The 22,491-nt window shown below is 40.0% G+C and overlaps 1 protein-coding gene and 1 long non-coding RNA gene across 2 annotated transcripts; both read left to right on the forward strand.

The window, feature by feature from the left end:
- The first annotated feature begins 13,063 nt into the window (after nt 1-13,063).
- On the forward strand, nt 13,064-20,913 carry LOC147753099 (uncharacterized). The gene is made up of 2 exons (XR_015312208.1): nt 13,064-13,337; nt 20,184-20,913. It is a non-coding gene; the product is annotated as an uncharacterized LOC147753099 (long non-coding RNA).
- Nucleotides 16,331-17,600, forward strand: LOC111263222 (uncharacterized). Its single transcript, XM_022838135.2, has one exon. It carries the CDS (start codon nt 16,523-16,525, stop codon nt 17,045-17,047), a length of 525 nt encoding a protein of 174 aa, XP_022693870.1. The 5' UTR covers nt 16,331-16,522; the 3' UTR covers nt 17,048-17,600.
- Nucleotides 20,914-22,491: the final 1,578 nt, after the last annotated feature.

Below are 22,491 nucleotides of genomic sequence, written 5' to 3' on the forward strand. Positions count from 1 at the left end.
CAAACGTGACGAACCGTGCTTGTTGTGATTCCATCATCATCATGGGTATCACGCCTTAATATTAAGTCTAACTGCAATTGTATTAATAAAAGGAAAATCTTTTCTAGTTCTTTTCAAAAAGCAACTTAACCGACGCCCGTGTGAAAAAATAGACCATCTAGGCGTACATTCTAATCAGCTAAAACTATTTTTACGACCACGTAGATCACATAGTTTATTAGACAGGCCAGACACATCTGCAATGTCACATTACCCATCTAATCTTGTCTGAAGTGTCCTTCAAGATACCTAAATGGAATCATTAAAAGAAAACCCAATAGTTCTTGGCTGTGCGTTCGTCCTTTTCACAAGTCTCTACCATATCCACCTGGTTAGAAATAATACAGCACCGATCTCGGCAAACAACTTAAGCAGCAACCTGCTTGCTTTAATTAAAGTTCTAAAACCCTAGGGGAAGTATTATGTTCGATTAATTTTCCTACAGTATGTATTCGTCATCTGTGAAATAGCTAATTCATGTACAATCTTTTTATCAGTTCAGCGTCCATTGTTTGTTTCTGCAGGTCGCCGCCCGTGAGGAATACTACAAACCGAAGGACTCGTCTAATGCTAATGCGACCGAAGTTAACCAGCCTTCATGTATCAGGCTATCAGAAGCTGCTGACTGTTCGAGTGTACGCTCCACTGATTTCTCCTACTTAGTAGAATGAAACGAGGACTGTTGTGTGGTCGTTTATGGTTGTTATCTCAGACGATAGAGGCTGAAACGTTCAGCATAGGCTCAATGTGTCTAGCTCCAAATTGTCTGAAAAAGGGATACTGAAGCTATTCGAAAATAAAGTGAAAAAAATAAATTAGACTCTATTACAAATGCCTATCCGATCGATACAGGATAAATATCATCATACATCACGTACGTTCCTTTAACATGATAATATAGAAAAACTACTAAATGCTGCATTATGTGTAACAAGTGTTCGATCAAAAAAGGCGACTGGGCTTTTACAAGCACATTTATTATAAATGTGCATTTTGTAGATACCCTGCGGGCTAGTAAAGGAATACTGAAACAGGCAGCGTCATTTGGCACAATCTACCTTGTGCGAACAGGGTCTTTACAGTGTAGCGGGCAAGTGGGCAGGCCTGTTTGCTGTGACGCGACGTTTATTATATAGAGTTACTCGGTTCGATGCTTAGAAGGAAAACGTTTTCCCCAGCACGTCCTTGCTTGCGGAGTCAAATATCCCGCTGGCGCAGATGGACTTATGATGACTTTCCAATGTTTTCCTTCCCTCTCGCATCCCTGCGTGGCATTCACCGTCACAATTGACCAATGCCATCTCTTCACCACTTCTACACAGCTTCCCCTCATCTTGCGTTTTACAAATCGGCGTTCAATGGGCAAACGAAAGCCAGAAAGTACGATGCCGCCGGGTAGATATCGGCTTTTCGAATGCATCTACTACTATCCCGCATGAACGAGTCGCTGTCGCCTTCCTTGTGCTTTGTTAATGATTTCAAACGACGCGATAAACGCATATTTCACCAAAGGCGCACGCACACATGCTCGTACGCTGCAGGGCGCTAATGTAAAAGAAAATCAGCTAATGTAAAAGATACGCTCCTCCTACAATACACGTATCTAACTCCGGTACTCCCTTCGGATCAAGGGGCAAAGATGCTTTACCTTAAAAATCTATCCTTCCTGCTGAAATAGGGAATGATCATTCCTTTCGCCTAAACTACTTCGAAATGTAAACAGACCATCTCTAAATAGCTCGAAGAGTGTTAACATTGAAATTATTCAAGGAACAGTGAAAGTATGTCATCAATAAAACGACGAATTAAACCAAGTTAAATAGTAGTAGTAGTATATTCAACAGTGATCCGCCATAGTTCAGCGTGTCATAAAGAAATCACTGCACTCAATATTGTTTGACTAAGTTTTCTACAGAACTTTTTTCTCATCTCAAAGGATGTTAGGTGTTTTGCAAGAGGAAAGATATTCATAACAACAAAAAACCCTTAGCCAATATCATGCCCACTTTAGTTTTCGTTGCCAATATTGGTAACATGTTGATTGTTGCTGTGTAGTTATATCAAAGAGCCTGCTGCGCGTCAATAATGCATAAGGCGCATGTCTTAACATGTTTGAGTAGATAAATATCATTAATAAAAGCCAGGAGATTACTAAGTAGGGTCGTTTGTTTGATATAGGGGTGGAGAAGCAAACGCTTGTTCAGCAGCCCTACATGTTATGCTGACCGACAGTCAAGTTATACGTGGCTTTCAGGAGACCGGTTAGGATCAGTGGTTCGCATCGTTGGGGAGACCCCGAAACCGGAAATGATACGCGAGTATGCCCAGACTCGGCTGTTTGACATGCCAGTCGACGGCGGAATCTAAGTTCAGCCCCTACCACATCATTGGACATATACAAATGTACAGGGTACGTAAGATCATCTACATCTCTCTACAGAATCTCTAATTGTACGATCGACTAACCAAAGCCTCTTATCTATGAAAGGCCTTTTTGTAGCACTATATGTTTCCATATATTGCTTCTTTCGATTCAACGTCCGTACTTTGAAGAATAGCTAGAATGGGTTAGTCCCACATTTTTGCACTGAATTTTGAACATTTTTTAGGCGCGGACCCCCTATAGGCCTGATCTGTTCCTCCGTCGGCGAAAGCGGTTGTATGCCAGAGAACCTAACAGCATTACCTGTTTGTGAATCGTGGTTAACGTTGTGATAAGATGACTCTGCTAGTTTGCCTTTCGTAGTTATAAGAAGCAAGTTGTTAGCTCAATCATGGTAGTAGTTTAGATGTCAGAAAAACAAGCCAAACTATAGTTTCTAACGTAGCAGGTATGTAGCAATACTTGATAGAACGAGCTTTGCTTGATTCGGTGTCGTTAACACTGTTACTTACATATGAAGGAACTAGTGTCCTTAACTGAGTCGTATTGCGCAAAGTATCCACCCTGGTAACAGAGAATAGGGATCTAATAGTTGATTAATGAAACGTATATTTAATTTTAAAAAAAATGTATGCCTTATTTTAGACGCATGCCCTTTTATCGGATTTTCCAATGTTCCAAATTGCTATTTATATCCTCATTATTAAATAAAACTGTAATAAAAAAATGTTGGTGTATTTACAATAAATGTAAAGGGTTAGAAAACATCAGACGTTTTACCACGAAAAAATTTTACCTAGTAAAGGGGTGATTTTAAACGATTTGATCTGTCATGACATAATAATCATAGCTACCGGCCAATGGCCATGGTTTATCTCAAGCATTAGAACGTTATCATTATAGTTATTTGTAATTGGGGAGCGGCACCTCTAACGCATAATAGCGGTAGTGGATTTTTGTCTGGCTACAACTACGCGGGTAGTAGATATGCTCATATCTCCTCTTGGGTAAAGCAAAATGATACCCCTCTCGTAACGGGTTCTATCAAAATACGAACAGTACAACGGTCAGGTTTCCAAACGAGATAAGCAAGTGTTCAAAAGCATCGTGAAGCAGTTATCCTCCTGATCTTTTGGTGCAGTACAAGCCGCTAGCGAGCCTTAAAAAAGTGACCCGGAATACTTACCTCCGGAAGAGTGGGATGTTTTTATTACTCTTTTTTTTTTTCCTACTTTATAACTTGCGGTTTAGTCTAGCGCAGTGACAACAAACATGAACGGGCTCTGTGTTGGTCAGTTAACTGTGAGCGCTTAGTAAAGCTACTTCGTTTCAGAAATAGCCTATGCCCTTTTAACCACTGATGCTGTCGTTACTATAGCCCCAAGCATGTCGCTCTATTTTAATTGCGTTTCCAGAGGGACGATAGAATAGATTTGCGTATAAAGACATATTGAAAAAATGCCATGAAAGTCTACAGATCCAATTGGTAGTTCAGATTCGGCGCTTCAACTTTTTCTCTAATCATGTAGGTAAGTTTCTTAGTGATAAATTTGAAGAGGATAGGGGTAGAAGGCCACACATTTTTGATGCACGATTTTATTATATACAAGTACATTATTCAAAAAGTGGCCGCTTCTGTTTCGCACATGTGATAAAATGTTGTATTATGTTGCTATCTATATCTTTTTGTTAAGGCGCATGTTTTTTGCAGACGTTGTAAATACCGATCACGTGAGACCTACGAAAAGCTTTTAGATCAGCACATTTCATAAATTCGTCCACTCATCTAGGCCTTGAAGATTCCTCTTTCTATACAATCCTGCTTCCTTTTTTGGTCTCCACTGTCTCAAAACTTCAGCGATAGACTTTTGCTCGGATCGATGGTGCCGGCCATTCTACATGGTATCAGGTTGACAGGTGACACAGCCATTTAATAAACTATGTCTAGGTTTTGCTTGCTTCGACATTTGATGGCACCCGCAGTAGTCAGCTGCAAAAAAGGCATTTTTTCTCTGGCCCCATTTTCTGGTCGGCCTTTTCCAGCAGTTTCCCACGCAGAGAATACGTAGTGTACGCTTAGACAACGTGTTCTTAGTCGATGAACAGATTTGTGCTTTTTTGTGGTTCTGAGTTCTATAGTGAAACATCATACGAGACTTAAAACTTCGGGTCTGTTCATGTCTGTTGTGACAGCTGCCAGGCCTTTCGTTAAAGGTCGCGCTCGTCCACTGATAATGGACCAAGTAAAAATTTATAATTAACCTACATAATTAGGTGGAAGCAGATTTCATCGGGTTCCCGGCGGTTGTAATTGAGAGCTTATTAAATAGAACCCGGTAACGCATGTATGATAAGAGATGGCTCTTTTTACCGTTGGAAACGGTATGTGTGCTTGAGTTATTTTCCGTAATATAATGGAAATCATTTAAATCTAGTTCTGAATCAATTCTCTAATTTAGTTGATTATATTTTGGAAAAGGTAAATTTCAGCAGAACGGTATCATAATATCTGATCGCTCAAATAAACCAGAAATTATTGATGATCGTTTCTGCATCTCTTATTCAAAGTAGACCAAACGTGCAGTAAAACGCCAATATTTAATATCTGCTTTCTGCTTCAAACCCCTGCAGACACACGTAGAAACCGGCAGTCCCTCTATAGTTTAATGACATAGACGTATGTAATAAGCATTTTGTGTTTTTTGTGCTTTTGTATGAAAAGAAGTGTTGAAATTTACAAAGAACTTATTTAAATTTATCAGTCGTAACAGCTGTTATAACCTGTTACGTGCCATATCGTAAATAAACAGCTATACTAATATCCAATTGTACCTTTGTATTGAAGCTATACCTTTTATCTTTGTTATTCTGACCAAAGCCATCATCTGCACGCGCACAACATATAATGTTCCACATGTAACATGTCTTACTATGGAGCACAAGTTACAGCTCTATTCTTTACTAAAAATGGTCTTTCAAATGAGACAGTGTAGATTATAAAGCCTGAAACAGCTGACTTTCGTACCGCTAAACGTTTACTTTCACTAGCGGGATTCGACACCACCTAACCGTATTCCCATTCCGGAGCTATCGGGCATAACACAGAATCACTCCTTTACACCTCGTTAGCGTTTTAGCATTGTGCGTTTAGCTGGCTGTCGGTTTTCAGCCTTCACGAAGCCTTTTCCTGCCGTATCTGTACTATGGCCTTTACTAATGATTGTCCGTTGGGCTCTATTCTTCACCGGGTAAAGCTCTCCGAGGATTGGCCAATGTTTGTTGCTGGCGAAATAGATACGCGGCGGCGGTCGACCTGTTATTTTGTTTGGTTCGCTTGCCAACAAGCGATTGTGACGTCGTGAGAGTATGGTTCCCTTGTGTGACCTCATCATCCCATGTGCAAACTGCTTCGATATTTCTATGTGCCCCCAGAGAGAAAAAGAAAAAAGGCAAAAAACCGACATGGTCAGGACGGTTGGTTTTGTTACGGGTACCATTAGCCAACACCTATCCCGCCTCTCACCATGTTTTGCCCCTGAAGCTCTTCTGGTCGCTTTAGAGATCACCAGCCTGTTTAGTTTTCAACATAGTGATGTCAGGAAGAGATATAGAATTAAACGAATTAAAGAAGCAGAATTAAATGAAATAGTCACCTCTACATGGAGTATGTGTATCGGAGCTTCAATATATGCATGTCTCGAAAAGTGGGCGATACATATTAGAGGATCAGTGAGAACTAAATAGGAAACTTGTACCTGTACTGCACATATATTATCTTTGGTGTTTGGAAGGCTCGTTATAGATAGATATATTCATGGCTCCTCTTTCGAGATAAGTCAAGGTTTGATACGTAGTATTGTTCTTCATACTACTATAATGATTAATGAAGCAGCTAACTTCTAAAGCTAGTATCTGCCCAACACATACTTTTAGTCAGCATATGCCCGTATTTCTTTGACTTTTACTGAAAATAACAAATATTTTATAACGGTTTCAAGTGATAGATTCTGTGACAAAGGCAACACCGTAATGGAGGCTGCAAGTTATAAAACTGAGCGCTATGGTAACGTAATCGAACGTTCGAACAATATCACCACCGCACCAGCATGTAACTGTGAGATATTATATTTTTCGAATATTAGTATAATATTCCAATATGAATGTTAATTTAATTTGGACTATCTGAGAATATTAAATTACTTTGTATTGCTTTCATAACGTTTCAGCTTATCGCATTGAAGTCCTTATCTTCCAGACAAATCTAAAATGAAATTTTTGCTTCAAGACAATCTAGCGTCACTACTCACGATCAACGCCCAGCTGACAATGAATCGGATTTACTAAGTGTCAAGGCTAAAATATAGACGATTATAGGGGATCGTCGGATCAGAGTAGGTATATCAAGAAAACACACAGGCACCCCATCACCCCCAGGTTCGATCTTGGCCCACCTGCCTCCTATCTTTTCATCCGCTCTTTTCATAATCCTAACCCAGCTTACGATTTTTCCATTTTCCACTCGGCTTCTCTCTCTAAGCTTTCGAAGGTCTCTGAGCTTTAGCTATTCCACGTCTTGAAAAGAACCGTTTTACAAGCGTGTGTTTCAGCTGTGCGCAGTTCTAAATCTGCAACGACCCTGAAAGTTTCTGTGCAAGTACGCGGAAGAACATTCACAATTTGTTGCTTATGACTGGGAAAGTATCAAGCTAAAACAAATGGAAAAGGGGCGCAATCAACAGCGGTTGCCTGATTCGGTTATACGGCGTGCACAGGATGGTATCTTTCATGGGAAAAAGTGCTAAATTTCACCGGAATTGTTCATGTCTGACATTGTTCGATTATCGCAAACAACCGTGGGCTTGCCATGGATTGAAACATCCATCACGCTTACGCGACATACAATGCTTCGATTTACTAGTTCGTACAAAAAGCAGTTATTATGTGTAGAGTAAAATAATGGGGTCTTTACTTACCTTTTTAGATGTCAGAATCCCTCTGCTCTAGCTTCTGGGTCCCGGCGCTTATCGCTTCAAGGCTAGAGTTACATGGATGGTGTCCAGTTCCTCAAGTTGTTCAGCAAAAAAAATGCCCGGTAAGCTAACTAACTGAAATAGTAAGCTGAACAGTAACGACTCAGATGGTAGCAACTGCTGCCGAACTTTAATTAAAGTAATAAGTTAGAAATCTAAAACACTCAGCTGGCAAACCCAACAAAGCCGGTCCAACGTATCTGGGTTGGTGTCCCTTTTAGAAGCCTTTGATATTTATAAATCCGATTGATATATAAAAATTTTATTGGACGCAGATCAAATATTTTTCCTAGCTAAGAAAGGAGGTAAGTTTCTTAAACGGGTGTATGAGAAAGCATCTGGGAAAACTCTATTTGTTTGATCTTAGGAACATGATATATGGACTGGAACGTTGTTGATAGAAAAAACTTCCAAGCAGTCGCCTACCGGTCAGACGATGAGCTCTCTGTATTTTCAACATTTAAACCTGTTTAGTCTTAACAGTTAAAATTGCCATATAAACATTGAAAACTGTCAGATTCGTGCTCGGTTCTATACATGCTTCGAATTCGGCTGGCGTTTTCCAGTCACTGCCATTCCTATCAGGTAGTTAATTCGCTCCTTCTTTGATTATTCAACAAAGCTTGGTTCGACCAGATTATAGCGTTCGTAGAGGTTTTCAGTAGGAAAAAGTAACTGATAAGTTTACCGTTCGATACGACCAAATATTTAGAGGAATTAACTTCGGTTGCCATTACCGAGGGTATAGCATTATTGTCTAAAATATCAAGACGCCTGTTATGAAAATAAGGGAGTGGCTTGCTCTGTATTTGCGACTTCTAGGCCCGACTGAGTGAATTTGGAATTATAGTTTTCAGATCGCTTACCTCTCTAGCCATGTCACTTTTGCGCAAGTTACTGCGCAGTTCTCAATCTAATGGCTGTTAAAGACAAATTTTTGCCTGGGCACATAAAAATGCACAGTGCCACAGATTGAGCAGCACAAGCAAGATATACTTGAATGTTTAAGATGAAAACTATTGTCTCTTAGGTATATAACGATAATATACCGGTATGTAAAATCAGGTTTCTATGATAGTACCTAAATTTCGAAATCTAGCAACGAACGGCACTACATTGCTACTTAATGCGTAGTTGGCCACATGAAAACGCATTTCAATACCGTCTTCTTTCCACCACCCAGCTACAATAGGTGTACAGCTCAAAAATTATCACTTAATAAAATGATCGACACGATTATCGTGATCGTGAAGCGCCTGCAGTAACAGATAGCTGTTCTTCGTAAATCTGTCTTCCATTAGCTTTCACGTTCAAAATTGATTCTTCATACTACATAGTCGCCTATGTATATATTTTATAGATTCGAGATAATTTTACCAGATTAGCCCGACATACTTTACACATGGCTGTCAATAATTCGATAGAAATTACACTATTGAGTAATAGTAACGATAATAATAACGTGTCACATTGTTCGGATAGTCCTTGGTACTGATCAGATGCGATTCATTCAGATCATTTTCTGCGTATTTGGGTGTAACTTTTTAATCAAGCCATTACCTCGAATGGACCACCTAATTCCACTACTGACTTAAATTTTGAAGGCAATTAACATTTAACGGTGGTATGCTCTCTTCCAGAAAAAAAAAGGTGTACTATTTTATTAAGCAGGTATATGACAAGCCATTGTAACCTAATCGACGTCATTAAAAGCGTCATAAAGGAGCAATGATCGTTGCGGGATCAGTCTTTTAATATGCCCTTGGCAACATGAGAAACAGAGCCAGATTCACCAGAATGGTCAGTGCCTTCAATTATGTCACGACAAATAAGGTTACGGCCGTCGTCCAAAGCAAAGATACACTATGAGAAATTAATAAACATCGAAACGAGAACCGAAGCTGGCCACTTATCGGTGCGGCAGGTCGTTACTCTGGCCACTCAACGACGGCCGTATTCCATTGATATTGACAAGTAACAGTAATCGTAATAACGACTGCTAGATAACGACCCATTATGTCTGTGGGGTTACTTTTAGGTTTTTGCTGTGCAGAATAGAAATTGACATGCATGTGGCTCACTTTTTTAAGAAGGTTAGATTGCGTCAACAGGACGGTCATTGCCGCATACATCTAGCGCACAAGAATGTCTTACATTTTCGAGCGATCATGCTAGCGAGTATGAACTTTTTTGCACAATTATCTACGTTTCCTCATCATACACGTACAAGTCGTCGCACGACGACGCCGCCAAGGATGTTGAAGGCCTTGGAAACTCGCACGTTCTGCCAGGTATCAATTCAATGGCGGTGCCGGCTTAGACCAGTTTTAGTGCGATGCAAAAATCTATTCCGCCCATGAGGACATAAGATGGAAAGAAACTCTGCTACGAGCCAGGTTTGTAAGAGGTGTATTGTAGAGGAGCGTACGACCGTACTGCTGCCCGCGAACGGCGACTGCTTGGAGAGCAGACATCATCAAATTTATCACGTTGCTTAAAAACAGCGAATTTGAAAAGACGGAAATTGTGTTTTTATACTAAAGGTCGTCAAGCAACTATTGAAGCAGCACACGTCAGCGACTGGCCGAGGAACGTAACGCTGCTATGTAGGTACATATGCCCAAAGACCTTACTAGGCGTTCCATACATCCATCTATGATCCGGGAGACTCTTCACCTACACGAGCATATGTTGATATAGCAAAGACTGCACGAACGACGAGGCGGCGGTTCCCTGAATCGATCCTCGTTTTTGGGATTTTCGACAGCGCATGGATACATAGAGAACTATATATGTAAATGCTGCCTAACGAGAACGGTAATAGACATAAAGATTTCAGCCTCTGTCTAAAAAAATCAATGATATATGACGAACCCACTGGTAGCCGTGGATGGTGTTAGTAGCTTTCAGCTTATCCCAAGAATTATACGACATTTTCAAATTTAGGAAAGTATTTACTCGCAACCACAGGTCTTGGTTTAGAAATTTCAAGGTAAGGTCAGCCGCTTGTCGTATTTGAGAATCACTACGACCTTTTTTTGAACCGTTTTTTAATTAATCACGAAGTCTTCCCTTATATATAACACCTAACCCAGCTAGAGATAGTTATTACCATAGAATTGCTGTATACGATTATACATAGTAAAGGAAATCTTTGTGATTAATTAACAAATGGAGAATATAAACTCAAACGAAGTCACAATTGTGTCACGGCAATATCATACGACCGAACATGTTGCTGTGAATAAAAAAAAAGTTGAGTATAAATGATAAGTTAAGAAAAATACTCAACTTCTTGTATAGACAATGTATGCAAGAATTGCGTAAAATACATGAATAAATTATGATGCGTTATTAAAAAAAAAAGCGATATTTATCTTGCCTGGTGATCCAAATCGAACGAAAACTGATTTCACAGCAGCGACAGCCGATAACTGACGTAATGAATGATCCAGTGTAATTTAGAACCAAGCTAGAAATTAGAAAGCCTGTTCTTTAATTTATCGTTACTTTATTTACATGCTAAACTCCCTGCTAGTTATTTAAGCCTTCTGGAAAAGCACGGCCATAAATTATATTTCGATTAAATACGAGCATGATGCTTGCACTTCTTTTCGTTTATTATTCAACCTATTAGGCATTACTTATTAGCTGACTTCATCTCATGCAACTATGGACATATTTGATTCGAAAAGTTTCTTTATTTTGAAATCTTATAACAAACGAGTGCTTAACAAGGTCCGCTGACTATAGGATACCCAATTGGATTTAAAGCTGACGCGATGTCTGCCAGGAAGTAATCCTGCCGTTACAGCTTATACACCTGCAACTTAGAAATTCAATTTGCCTCAAACTTCGCTATAACTAATGAGATAGTAATGGCGCTAACTACCGCAAGGTTTTGTTGAAATGCTCATTCCACACTGCAGATATCAACCCTGTCATCAATACGTAAGAGTTTCTGTCGAAAAAGAAAAAAAATCACCAAATGCTTTAGCCGATTGGTCAAAGAAATAAAACTGCTGTAGATTTTTCTGTAGCTAATAAATTCTGTAGGCCTTTTGACGATGGTCGACAGAAGGCTCGTAAAAATGGACATCTGTGTTGTTGTAAATTGACGCACTTTCTGAATAAAGCAATATTCACTCGCTTCATAAACGCTTACTAAGTAAAGAAAAATGCAAAATTTGTTTGCTAAATGACTTTGTGATGGATATGTTTCGCGCGATTACTACGATCCGTAAGGTGAAAGCTAATGAATCATGCCTAGATAGAGGCACATCAATGATTTGAAGTTTAATCGATCGAAATTTCTAGAGACGTTCCCGCTTCAACATACACCGGAAATGTCAGCGTGTAGTACTTTGCGTTATTGTACTTGTTGAAATTATGTAAACGTTGCAGAAGTAATAGCATATCATGCATCTCTACACGTACGCGGACGGCACGGAAGGGCCAGACGAGAAACAGATAAGGTTCGCATGAGTTACCTTATTTGACCTGAGCAACTTTCTACAATAGAGAACCCTGAGCAGAATTCTACAATGCAGAATACGACTGCATTAGTTGCATAAGACTATACTTGGTAAAAATACATCTACAAAAAAAACGCTTCGCACTAAACGCAGCGTGATCCATATAACCTTATAATTTATCGTCGACGTCGAAATGTCGACCGGAAGGAAAGCTGTCGGAAGAAGTCTTCTATATAGCTTTTCATGAAATGTTTTCCTATCTTCAAGGTACTGAGTAAGCGTGCATATTGATGTGACACAAACTAAAGTAAGTAGAGCTCGGCCGCTTGATTTGAGATCCCCTGCACAAATCCAAATTTAAATATAGCCAAAAAAAAAGTTAGAAAAATTTAACCAATTACGACACAGTGATACCACCACTCTTTAATACTTTCTGGTAATCGAATCATTTTTGTTAGGCCATCCTAATTCCGACAGATTATTATAATAGTGGACCGATCTGCTTTGCAATGTTCAATCATTATACGTCGCTAAAGCTGTCATAACTGTCCTAGGAGACAGCACTTTTTAGCGCTGAAACTTCTCCAAATGATGAAAAATAGTTTTACCTAATATGCAGAGGACATCTTTAGTAGACTACCGCTACCAAAGGTTCATAGAGCTAAGCTAAAGCCATCTATTACTGTATATTAATTATAAACCTATAAATTATAACGGTTTTTCGAAAAGGGGAATAATCAGTCTTATTTAAACCTTCCTTCTATAGATGGTTTGTTGTTATTTCGAGGAAACGCGGACCCTTACGAATACCTACGCTATTCAAATGATTAAATAAACTGTATTTTGTAAACATACAGCAAGTGTTTTATCATAGATTGACTACTGGACTCGAGTACCACATTGTTTCCTAGCATTATAATATATCTGCAACACTTAAATCTGCCGCAATGAAACTTATAAGGGAAACGGTGACCTTTATTGTACCTAATTTTTAGAGGAAGCAACAAAGTTGTCACATATAAATGTTTTTTTTTTTTTATAGTCACAATCAAATTATTCAGCTTTTTCTCGGACGATATTGATAGTCATCGTTCGACTCAGTTAGTTTGACTTGCACAAATCTTGATGCTGGTCGATGTAGTGGTGTCAAGGAGACAACGGTGTTGCGGTGTCAAGGGTGGCTATGCCGCCTTATTGACTGCAAGAACAACGGACATCACAGATCAGACTGTAGTAGTTCTCGACCTTTCAAGAAGACCGATGGCTGAACGAAAAGGATAGACGAAATGGAAGTTAGATGGAACAGCCTTATTTTGAACTTTTTAGAGTAACGTACGTCACATCTAACTGTCAAAACGTTTACGGATAGCATCATCGTAGTTGGGGAAAAATATTCGATAAAAGCCAAAGGTATGCATTTTGATGCGTTATTCGTATCGATAAGCAATAAACCGATTAAAACTAGTTTGGCCAATCTTTTATTTACACTGCAGAGGCGCCGCAAGCGTTACTTAAATAGAGACCAATATTATAGTTCTCCTTGCATCGCAAACTCTGCGGCACATAGCGTTACAAATATAATTTGAACACATACAAAGATTGGTTCCATAGTAGAGATGAATTTTGGTTAAGGCTCTGATACAATTTGGCCATATCACACTGCGTAAACCGTTCTTTCCTAGCTGATACTAGTCGTAGAGATATCTGTTGACTTAACAGATTTTAGTGACGGAACGGCACTAGCAATTGAAAGGTCTTTTCCAACCAAAACTCGCTGAGTACTTCAAAGTACTTGACCTCTTTACATAAGCTGATCGGGTACTTCCGATCAATGTAAATTTCATTGCCGTATTAACAATGGTTCAGCACGCATCACGTCTATACGAGATGTCGATACTCAGCCCTAGTACAAACTATTATTACTTTACATGTCTTATGATTTGTGAGCTTTACCTGAAGCACATCTGGGCGTGTTCCACAACTGGGTGTTGTTTATGGCTTTAGAACTTTCTCCTTATTTCTACTTATATTTTAGGAAATGGGTATTTAGAGTCAGATGATTAACTATTTTTAAATTGGCCTAATTTTAATTCTTTTAGAGAGCAAAAAGGCACAAGCACAATGATTTTATTTTTATTTACATTATTTATTACAGTATTTTCATCTTTCCGTAGTTGCAGCTATTGCAACCCAATGTTGCTGCCCAATGTTTCAGACGTGCAACTCATGATATTCTCTATGACATAAAATTGTTTTGTTATTTTTCCTTTTCAAAGATTCGTTTGCACATGTTCCACATGTATATGGAGTTTATTGATAAAGTGGCTAAAGTCTTAGATATTAAATGAAGGCAATTCTTAGACCGACTGGATTTTGTTATTATATATATATATATATTGCACAATTAAGGGCCAATCGTATTCTTCAAAGACTTACAGGTTCTGATGTTAAAGTTACCTAAATATTTTTATGTATATAGACGATAAAAGCTAACAGAACACCTGTTTCTATTCAGATTCGGGCTACTATTGAATATACGTTAGGTTCTGGTCGATTTGTGTTCCGTTAGATTTTTTTTAGTGACCGCTATCATTTTTTTGTTAACGAGCAATTGTCGTCCCATAACGGTCTTGCACGCAGGGTGTCCAAATCGGCGCTTTCGTCAGTGGGAACTGCTGGTAGGTATAGTGTTCGTTGTTTATAAAATTACATAACAATTCAATGACAGGGTGAAGCGTTTCGCTGGCTTGACCATGCCAAAAGAGCATATGCCTAACAATTAACTCTTTGTCGGGGCGTAGTACACTGCTCCACAGCTGACTAGAAACTAACACGTATCCAACTGAATATAAATGACCTGTAGTTGTAGAGGCAGTTGAAATAAACATGCTGGAAAATATATGCAGTGTCATATGTATACTAGAAAGTGCGATAAACGCACATATCTAAAAATTTTACCCTACACAAGTACTTCATCAGCCCAATAAAAGCTTCGAAGTATATATATAAGGGTATAAGGGCTCAAAAAGGACCAAAATGCCTAAAGGAGTACAGGAAGTTTTAAAAAGGCTAGTCATTGGAGTTTTTCTAGACGATTCGTTAGGGAATCGTTACTCTGCGTCTTCCAAACGGCTGTTAGTTTCTATGTGAAAACTTCTGGTGCAATAGAAACGGCTTTTCGAATCATTTAAATATAAACTCTATTGGAGATATCCAGGTTTGCCTCATTTAAAGTGAATTTTTCAGCAGCCGCATGAAAACTGGCAGTACCGTGGACCGTTAACTTCATATGTTAAAAAATTTTTAGTCCTGGTGATGAGAGTTACATAGTAGCTGATCTTCGCTCGAACTGCGAAAACGACGCGTTAGGTTTCGCCTCGGAAAGAACTAGCTTTCTCTATTGTCAAAGACTGGCAATAGATTGTGGATGCACGGCCACTCGTCATGGCAAGGAGTCCCACAAACGTGGTTCAAATAAAATATACGAAACGCCTTTATAACACTTATCGATGAAACTGTGTACTAAGAGGCACTGGCGACCTTTAACTACCACGCGCATAGGGTAACGAACAAATTTTTATCACTAAATTAGAGATGCAGTAAAGCTCTGTAGCACAAAGAAATATTCTCGCGCTGAATAATGTTGTATGTAAAACTGTCTCGTAGAACAATGAGACATTTATGCTGGATATTACTGTAAGCGGCTGCGTTATAAGTGTCACACTTTCGCAACCTAAAAAAGTAAGTTTACGTTTAGTTGCTGGTACATTGCGACGAACGATCCTGAAAATATGAGCAGTTTATTACCGAGTTTATATTCAAGCGAGGCTTCCTCATTCGTTAAATGATCATCCATTTCACCTCGTGCAGACTGAAAAATCGAACGTAAATCGAATAACGAGTTGTTAAGTCCAATACTACTACTACTAACCACTGCTGTAACACTTTAACTTTCATGTACATATTATTAAGTTAATGAATTGCATCGAGCATTTCACATGCATCTTCCTAATGCGAATCTGTTTGTTCCATTTCTATATTTCATACCCGGATTTTATGCTGTTTCAGCTTCTATCTACCGGGTTGGAATCGTTGTTTTTTCTGCTACAACAACCACCGGTAACACAAGACAATTAGCGATGTCTTATGAGGGATCGCTGTTGATCCGAAAAAAGACCTGCTTCAGCGTCAACATAACAATACAGAACATTCCCGTACAAATGCACAGCGGTGTACCCCCGACTGGTAGTAACAGTAACAAGACTAACTGAATTACGGGATTGGTTGGTAGTGGAGTAGCGGCTGACGCCAGCCACCCCAGAACGACGGGTATTGCTACGACTGATGCGATGCCGACGAGCTAAAGGGGAAGAGGGTGGTCCCGTGGCCGCTATAAAGGCTCGACCTCTCCAACACAAAGTCGGCAGTCAGGTCGGCTCTAGCAGCGATACCGAGCTATTTCGGCATCAACGAGCGTTTTATCATTGATCACCATCGAACCTTGGTTGCGTTTTACAAAGAAGTCCTACAATATAGAGACGACTCGCTGTTGTATCGTGAAGCTCACGACAACACGAACAGATAACCTATACAAAATGTGCATCCGAATCAGCGCTGGTCTGTTTGTCCTGTTTGCCACTTTGGTTGGCTTCTCTGATGCTCTACCAGCACCACCCGCGGCTGCTGGCTACGCTCCGGCTCATGCCGACCACAAAGTTCCTGCGTTTGCCGCAAACGTTTTCGGACCTCCACAAAGTCTTCATCTGCATATCATCCCGCCGAAGCAGGTAGCAGCAGCATATGCACCAGCCCCAGCGGCATATGCTGCTCCAGCATCAGCCGCCTACGCTGCTCCAGCTTCAGCCGCCTACAGTGCTCCAGCTTCAGCTGCCTACGCTGCTCCAGCTTCAGCTGCCTACACTGCTCAAGCCTCAGCCGCTTATGCTGCTCCAGCCTCAGCCGCCTACGCTGCTCCAGCCACAGCCGCCTACGCCGCCCCAGCTCCGGCTGCCATCCCCGCGGCATATGCCGCTCCACCCGCTCCGGCGCGTTCAGCGTACGCTAGCCCCCCTTACACTGCCCAGTTCACGGCATACAACTCACTTGCAAAAGATCACTAGTTAGTTCAATATGCCGGTCAGGCATCAGCAATGACAGCTGAACAAGGCGCTGAAACAAAACGTTCGCCTTCTATTCATTCAATCTTTAAAGATTTGGTAACAGAATAACTCTCACTTGAACAATTCGCAGCTTGTATAGAAAAGGACTTTTCTTAAATCCTACGCATGGTCAACTTTCTAACCGAAGCGCTTGCCATACCTTATATGCACGTGGAAGCTCTGTGGGCTTTCGATAAACTGAAATCTTCGATGATACGCATTGCTGGATTTAGAAATTTCTAGCTTATGGTAACTTCTGCGATCGGCCGTTGCCAACAGATGCCTAATTGGCGCTATCAGCTATGGAAATAGACGTCACCTTATGTATTTGTTTTAAAAACACCTCAACGTTGAGGTAAGTTAATCCAAATAAGAATACTATTGTAAATGCACCTACAAACGCTTTTCTAACAAATGCCTCGCAAAACAGTGAGGAAAGCTCAACAGATTGTTCCCCCTCCCGTGGGAGCTCTGTATATACTCATGTAATATAAAATAGACAAAATTCATTTAACGAACTCTTGCATTCATTTCAAGTGTTATAGTTATTTGAAATACCAAACACTCGAAATAGCCTTGTGGATAAACTGCGTCCTCCGAGAACAGACACTTGGATGACACTTTTGTATGTATTTACAACGACGCTTCTCTGGCGAACGTGTTTATATCCATATTTTGAACGTTTCTTTAGCAACGACAGTGATTGAGCAGGTATTATTATCTTAAAGTTTCCTGTTCCAACCACGTCCCATTTATGCCAGTTCGACGGATTCAAACCTGGGGTGCAGGTTAAACATAAATTCGTACTTCAAAATCGTCTCACAGGCGGCCAGTCCTGCATTAATATGTTTGTACGAGCGAACGAATCATATTATTGATAAAAAAATGGCCTACCATTCGAACCAGTAGCCATCTACGGTATTACCACGTTTTTTGGAACATCCCAAATATATGTATATGTAGTGTAATCGGTAGCTACGAAGTGCTCACGAACGCAGTCAGGTGTCTACTCTATTGTGAGGTAACGCTTAGCATATAATTAAGCAAATGTTTGCAGAATCTACTCAGCCGTTAAGCCGGCAATACAAACCGCAAAAAAATAACAACAGATAGATAAAATTCCATTGCAAGGCTGAGTGACCTACACCAGTGCTTTTCTCAGGTGCAGATTTGATGTCATGCGTACAGATTCACGTGATTTTCGGCATAAAATGCCCGTTAAGTATTTTCTCCTCAGTGATGAGAGAACCAAATGTCTGCACGAAAATAGAGCGCATTCCTTAGACAGCTTGGCCTAGTCCTGTCCTTTGATTAGGACAACCGTTCGAGAGTGATGAAGGGACAAACCAATTAATTGCAAGAAGTACCCAACTCCATGTTCAAACTTGTACTGCCCTCTTGTTTGTGCCTCGGGTCATGCACACCGTGGTATGGGATCTGAGGTTCTCAGATCTAAGACACGAAGCTGCTAACTATAATCTTCACAATACCTGACTGATTCGCAAATCTGGGCTTTGAATTGCATCTATCTTTTGGTCTTTTTTTTCGGCCTCTGACCTTACTCTACCGTTGCTGTAGACAACGTAGACTTTTGTAGGCAAATAGAATATAATTGTTTGTGAGAAGCAATGGGTACTATCCTAAACGTGAAGTTTGCGATTCCGGCAACCAACTTATCACTGCTGCTATCCGATGGAGATGGTATATACGGGAAGGATGTAGTGAGGTTGACACTTATCAGAGTTCGCTGCCTGAGGTAGCCGCCGCTTTTACGTGTACCCGGTAGTGCGACGATCCCCTGTATATAGCAGTGTAAAACGGCAGGCACGGTTACGAGCAAATAGTAGATGGAACACTAAGTTCTCTTCATCTAGCTACAAATTTCCGATGGCGTAGTGAAGTATGGTTAAACAGCATGATCTGGACGTTTGCTGACAGGCAGTCTTCTATTTAACACATTATTCAGCATTGTCGCAATGTATACTATAGCAAAGATTTTAAGGTTAACGTAGTTAGATCTGTTTTATCTGCGCGCTCGCATCCAACTATTGGTAGGATAGACACAGGCAATCGAACGGTATTGCAACGACTCTTGACAGCAGGTACCATTGCAGCGGGGGCGCGGGGCGTCTTTCTCTCCCTGAAAGATCTGTACCGCAACTTGATTAGTAATGGTCATGACAAACAGGGCTGTTTGCCACAGCTAAGGAATACGAGTAGATAAGGGAAAACGATTCTGCAGGTCTCTCCTCAACCACGCGACGCCGGGGATAAAGCAAAAGACAGCGAAGCTCATTCTTAGGACCTCGGCGTCCTAGCCGCTCCATTTGAGAGTCGAATGGTTCGCTTATGCAAAGCAAACCGCAGACCAACGCCAATCCTGCCATCGTTGGCAATGCGGCCGCTCCAAGCGAGACCAACGACCGCCATGCAGCTGTTTCTAAGTGCCTCTTTGGGTTACAGTATTTACATCGATGTGCCGCAACGGCCGAGATCGAGACTAGCGTAGACTGCTTCAATACTACCAAACCAGCTTACGATAGCTCAATAAGTGTACTGCCTACCTGTGTATACATATATAGTGGTAGTAGCAGTTGTACAGATTAACCAAGTTGCTGCGGTGATGCCCGCTGAAATAGTGGGTATTCTCATGTAAATTAATCTTTTGAAGGCGGAGAGGCAGATACAGGAATGAAAAGGTAGGAGGAAGAAAGGAGCAGAGGACAGAACTCGGCTTATATTGTCTGTAATCCTACGGCTTTAAATAGTCTACTGGCTTCGATGGTACGTGAGCAACGGTTCGATCCTTAGCAATCAATGGATATGGTGTATATATTCGATCTCTGTTTACTGAAACGAGATGCTGTCTTTTTGACTACGCTAAAACGCTGGTGAAAGTCTATTGTATGTCTCTCTGTCAGTGTACTATGGAGAGTGCCTGTTCTGTTGTTTCTATTTGAGCCTTGCGTTCGGCACGAGGGCAATACCTAACTTCTCTTTCACTATGCACAATTCCCTTTTTTGTTCTAGGTATGGTGATATTATTATAGGCTCTATTTTAAAACTCGTGTATTGATTCCCCTTTTTGTTGCCCCAGTGTCCTTGATAGCAGTAAATGTCGGGACATCGAAGAAGGAGCAGCCCGAAATGGAAGAGCGGCCACGCACCGTCGGCCAGGAGGTGATATCCTTTATAGAAAACTGTAGCATGAGCAGCTATTCTTATGGCAGGAGTAGCGTCACCGGCGAAGCTAAAGTGCACAGATACTAATGAGACTATCCATTCTCAGTACAATAGTACGAAATAGAAACTATATTGCTATACTATATCTGGTGCAGTTCTTGGTTCGTTGAGGGGGAGGGAAGCGTTTATTTATAAAACATTTTGAATCACTTTGGGTCCACTATGTCTTTAACTAGCGTGAAGGACTACTAACAGATCCGCTAGGTCTCAAGTAGCAACTTACCACCTTTGTGGCTTCATTCTGATGTTCACGAAAAAAATAGAATAGTAGCAATCAACTTTTTTTTTTGAAAAACTCAAGTGCAGAACAGACGCATCTATCATACGAATCTGTGTTAATGTATTAATAACAATATTCAAAGGTTAAAACTACCTTAACACGTTTAAAGATGGATTAACAGGCTGTTTAATAAGTTCAAAATTGATTGAATACCAGATTTCCTTTTAACGCTTTTGTACTTGTATAAAACCCACACAACCCCGAACGGCGGCTAGTAGATAAACATACCGCCTGATCCAAGGATTATGCAGGAGTTCAACCAGAATCCTGAATGCTAGTGAAATAAAGTTATTTCTACTTTTAACGACTCTTTCTCTTTATTATAATCTCTATCTGTCGCATCTTAAGCAAAGACTTAGAGGGGTGAGTGAAATCCGAGATGGCTTATACTTATCTGAAGGTAAGTGAGGTAAAATCCTCTTTCGGCCGAGAATGAAACAAGAGCTTAAGCACTTGAGGAATAAAATCTTATTAATCATTATCTTTAGATTAACTCTATGAGGCAGCAATCAAGCTTTTTTGTTGAACCTAATGCTTTTGTAAATCATAGTTTCGACCTTGAACTCGGTTTACGGCTTGCTACCTACATCGATCATTAGAAAACTATGGTTTTTGGCTTAAACGAATGTAGGCAAAAAAGTACCAATAATCGTCCAATAGAAGTTCTGTATTTCGGTAAGTTAGGTCACGATGCTTAATTTTTTGACGAACTATTAACAAATTGCAAACTAGTGAATAAATAAATAAATCGCATTATGAATTATGTTAGACTGGCTGTCTAAATTAAAATCTAGACAACAAGGTATAACTCCAACAATACACAACGATATACAGAATGTTATGGGCTAAATTGTATATTATTATTCTGGATATATTTAAAGGTGCACTAAAACTAGGTGTGTAATTATCGTGTAAAGTCCATTGTACTTATTTGATTAAATTATTTAGAACGAAATTTTAGATTCTAAACGCAGATTACCTTCACCGTCGATAATTTTCTAGCAGGAATTAGAACACTACGTCTATGTTTTTTTTTTTTACTTAGACGAAGAAAAGTAATCGAAGGATAAAAGGTGTTTGCTAAAGGACAGTATGTTAGTTGTTAGCTTGTGGTCCGTATCAGATGGGTTTCTGGTGGCATTTGACATATTATAGCATTTAGATTTATATCAATTCAATTTCACGAGTTTTTTTCTTGTAGCGAAATGATAAATCTGCCATTTTCTCGCTGGTTTCCGAAAGTACTGTTTGTTTGATCGAGTATTTTTTTCTACCGATACTAGCCATGCAATAGAAAAAGATAAGATTATTGACAGTATATATGGTTTGCCATATCATACAGATAAGCAATTTTTTTTTATACTACTGCCAAAGAAAAATCAACATGTTTCGTTAATAATACAGTTATGTAACGTATGAGGTAATATGTACATACAGGCCAAATTGGAGAATATTGCCTTACGTGACTTGGAATATTAATAAACTTTAGTTGCTAAACGCGATCCACAATGATGGACCACTTAATGCGCAGCAACATACGCATATATCAAGACCGTGCAATTAAATATTCTTTCTGATAAAGAACGGACCAACGGTTAGTGCTAAAGCCAGTATAGCAAGATGGGGACTGCTTAATTCAATGCAACATCTCTGAAGATATGAAGAATTACCGGACTGTGATTACACCACAGTCGACCGAAATGGTTTTCCGCTCATTAAATAGAGTCTGCAACTCATATCTGCTGTACAATTTCTTTGAACTTTTTAGCAAATTTTCTTCTATGTACATTCAACCAAAGACGGCGTAAAACTGGGTCTTCGTGTTATCGGCCAATCACTCTATTCTTTACACTTCTAGTTCGGTTGGGCATGTTTCGGGATT

Source organism: Varroa jacobsoni, unplaced genomic scaffold (assembly GCF_002532875.2).
Source record: "Varroa jacobsoni isolate VJ856 unplaced genomic scaffold, vjacob_1.0 scaffold_746, whole genome shotgun sequence".
Lineage (NCBI taxonomy): Eukaryota > Metazoa > Arthropoda > Arachnida > Mesostigmata > Varroidae > Varroa > Varroa jacobsoni.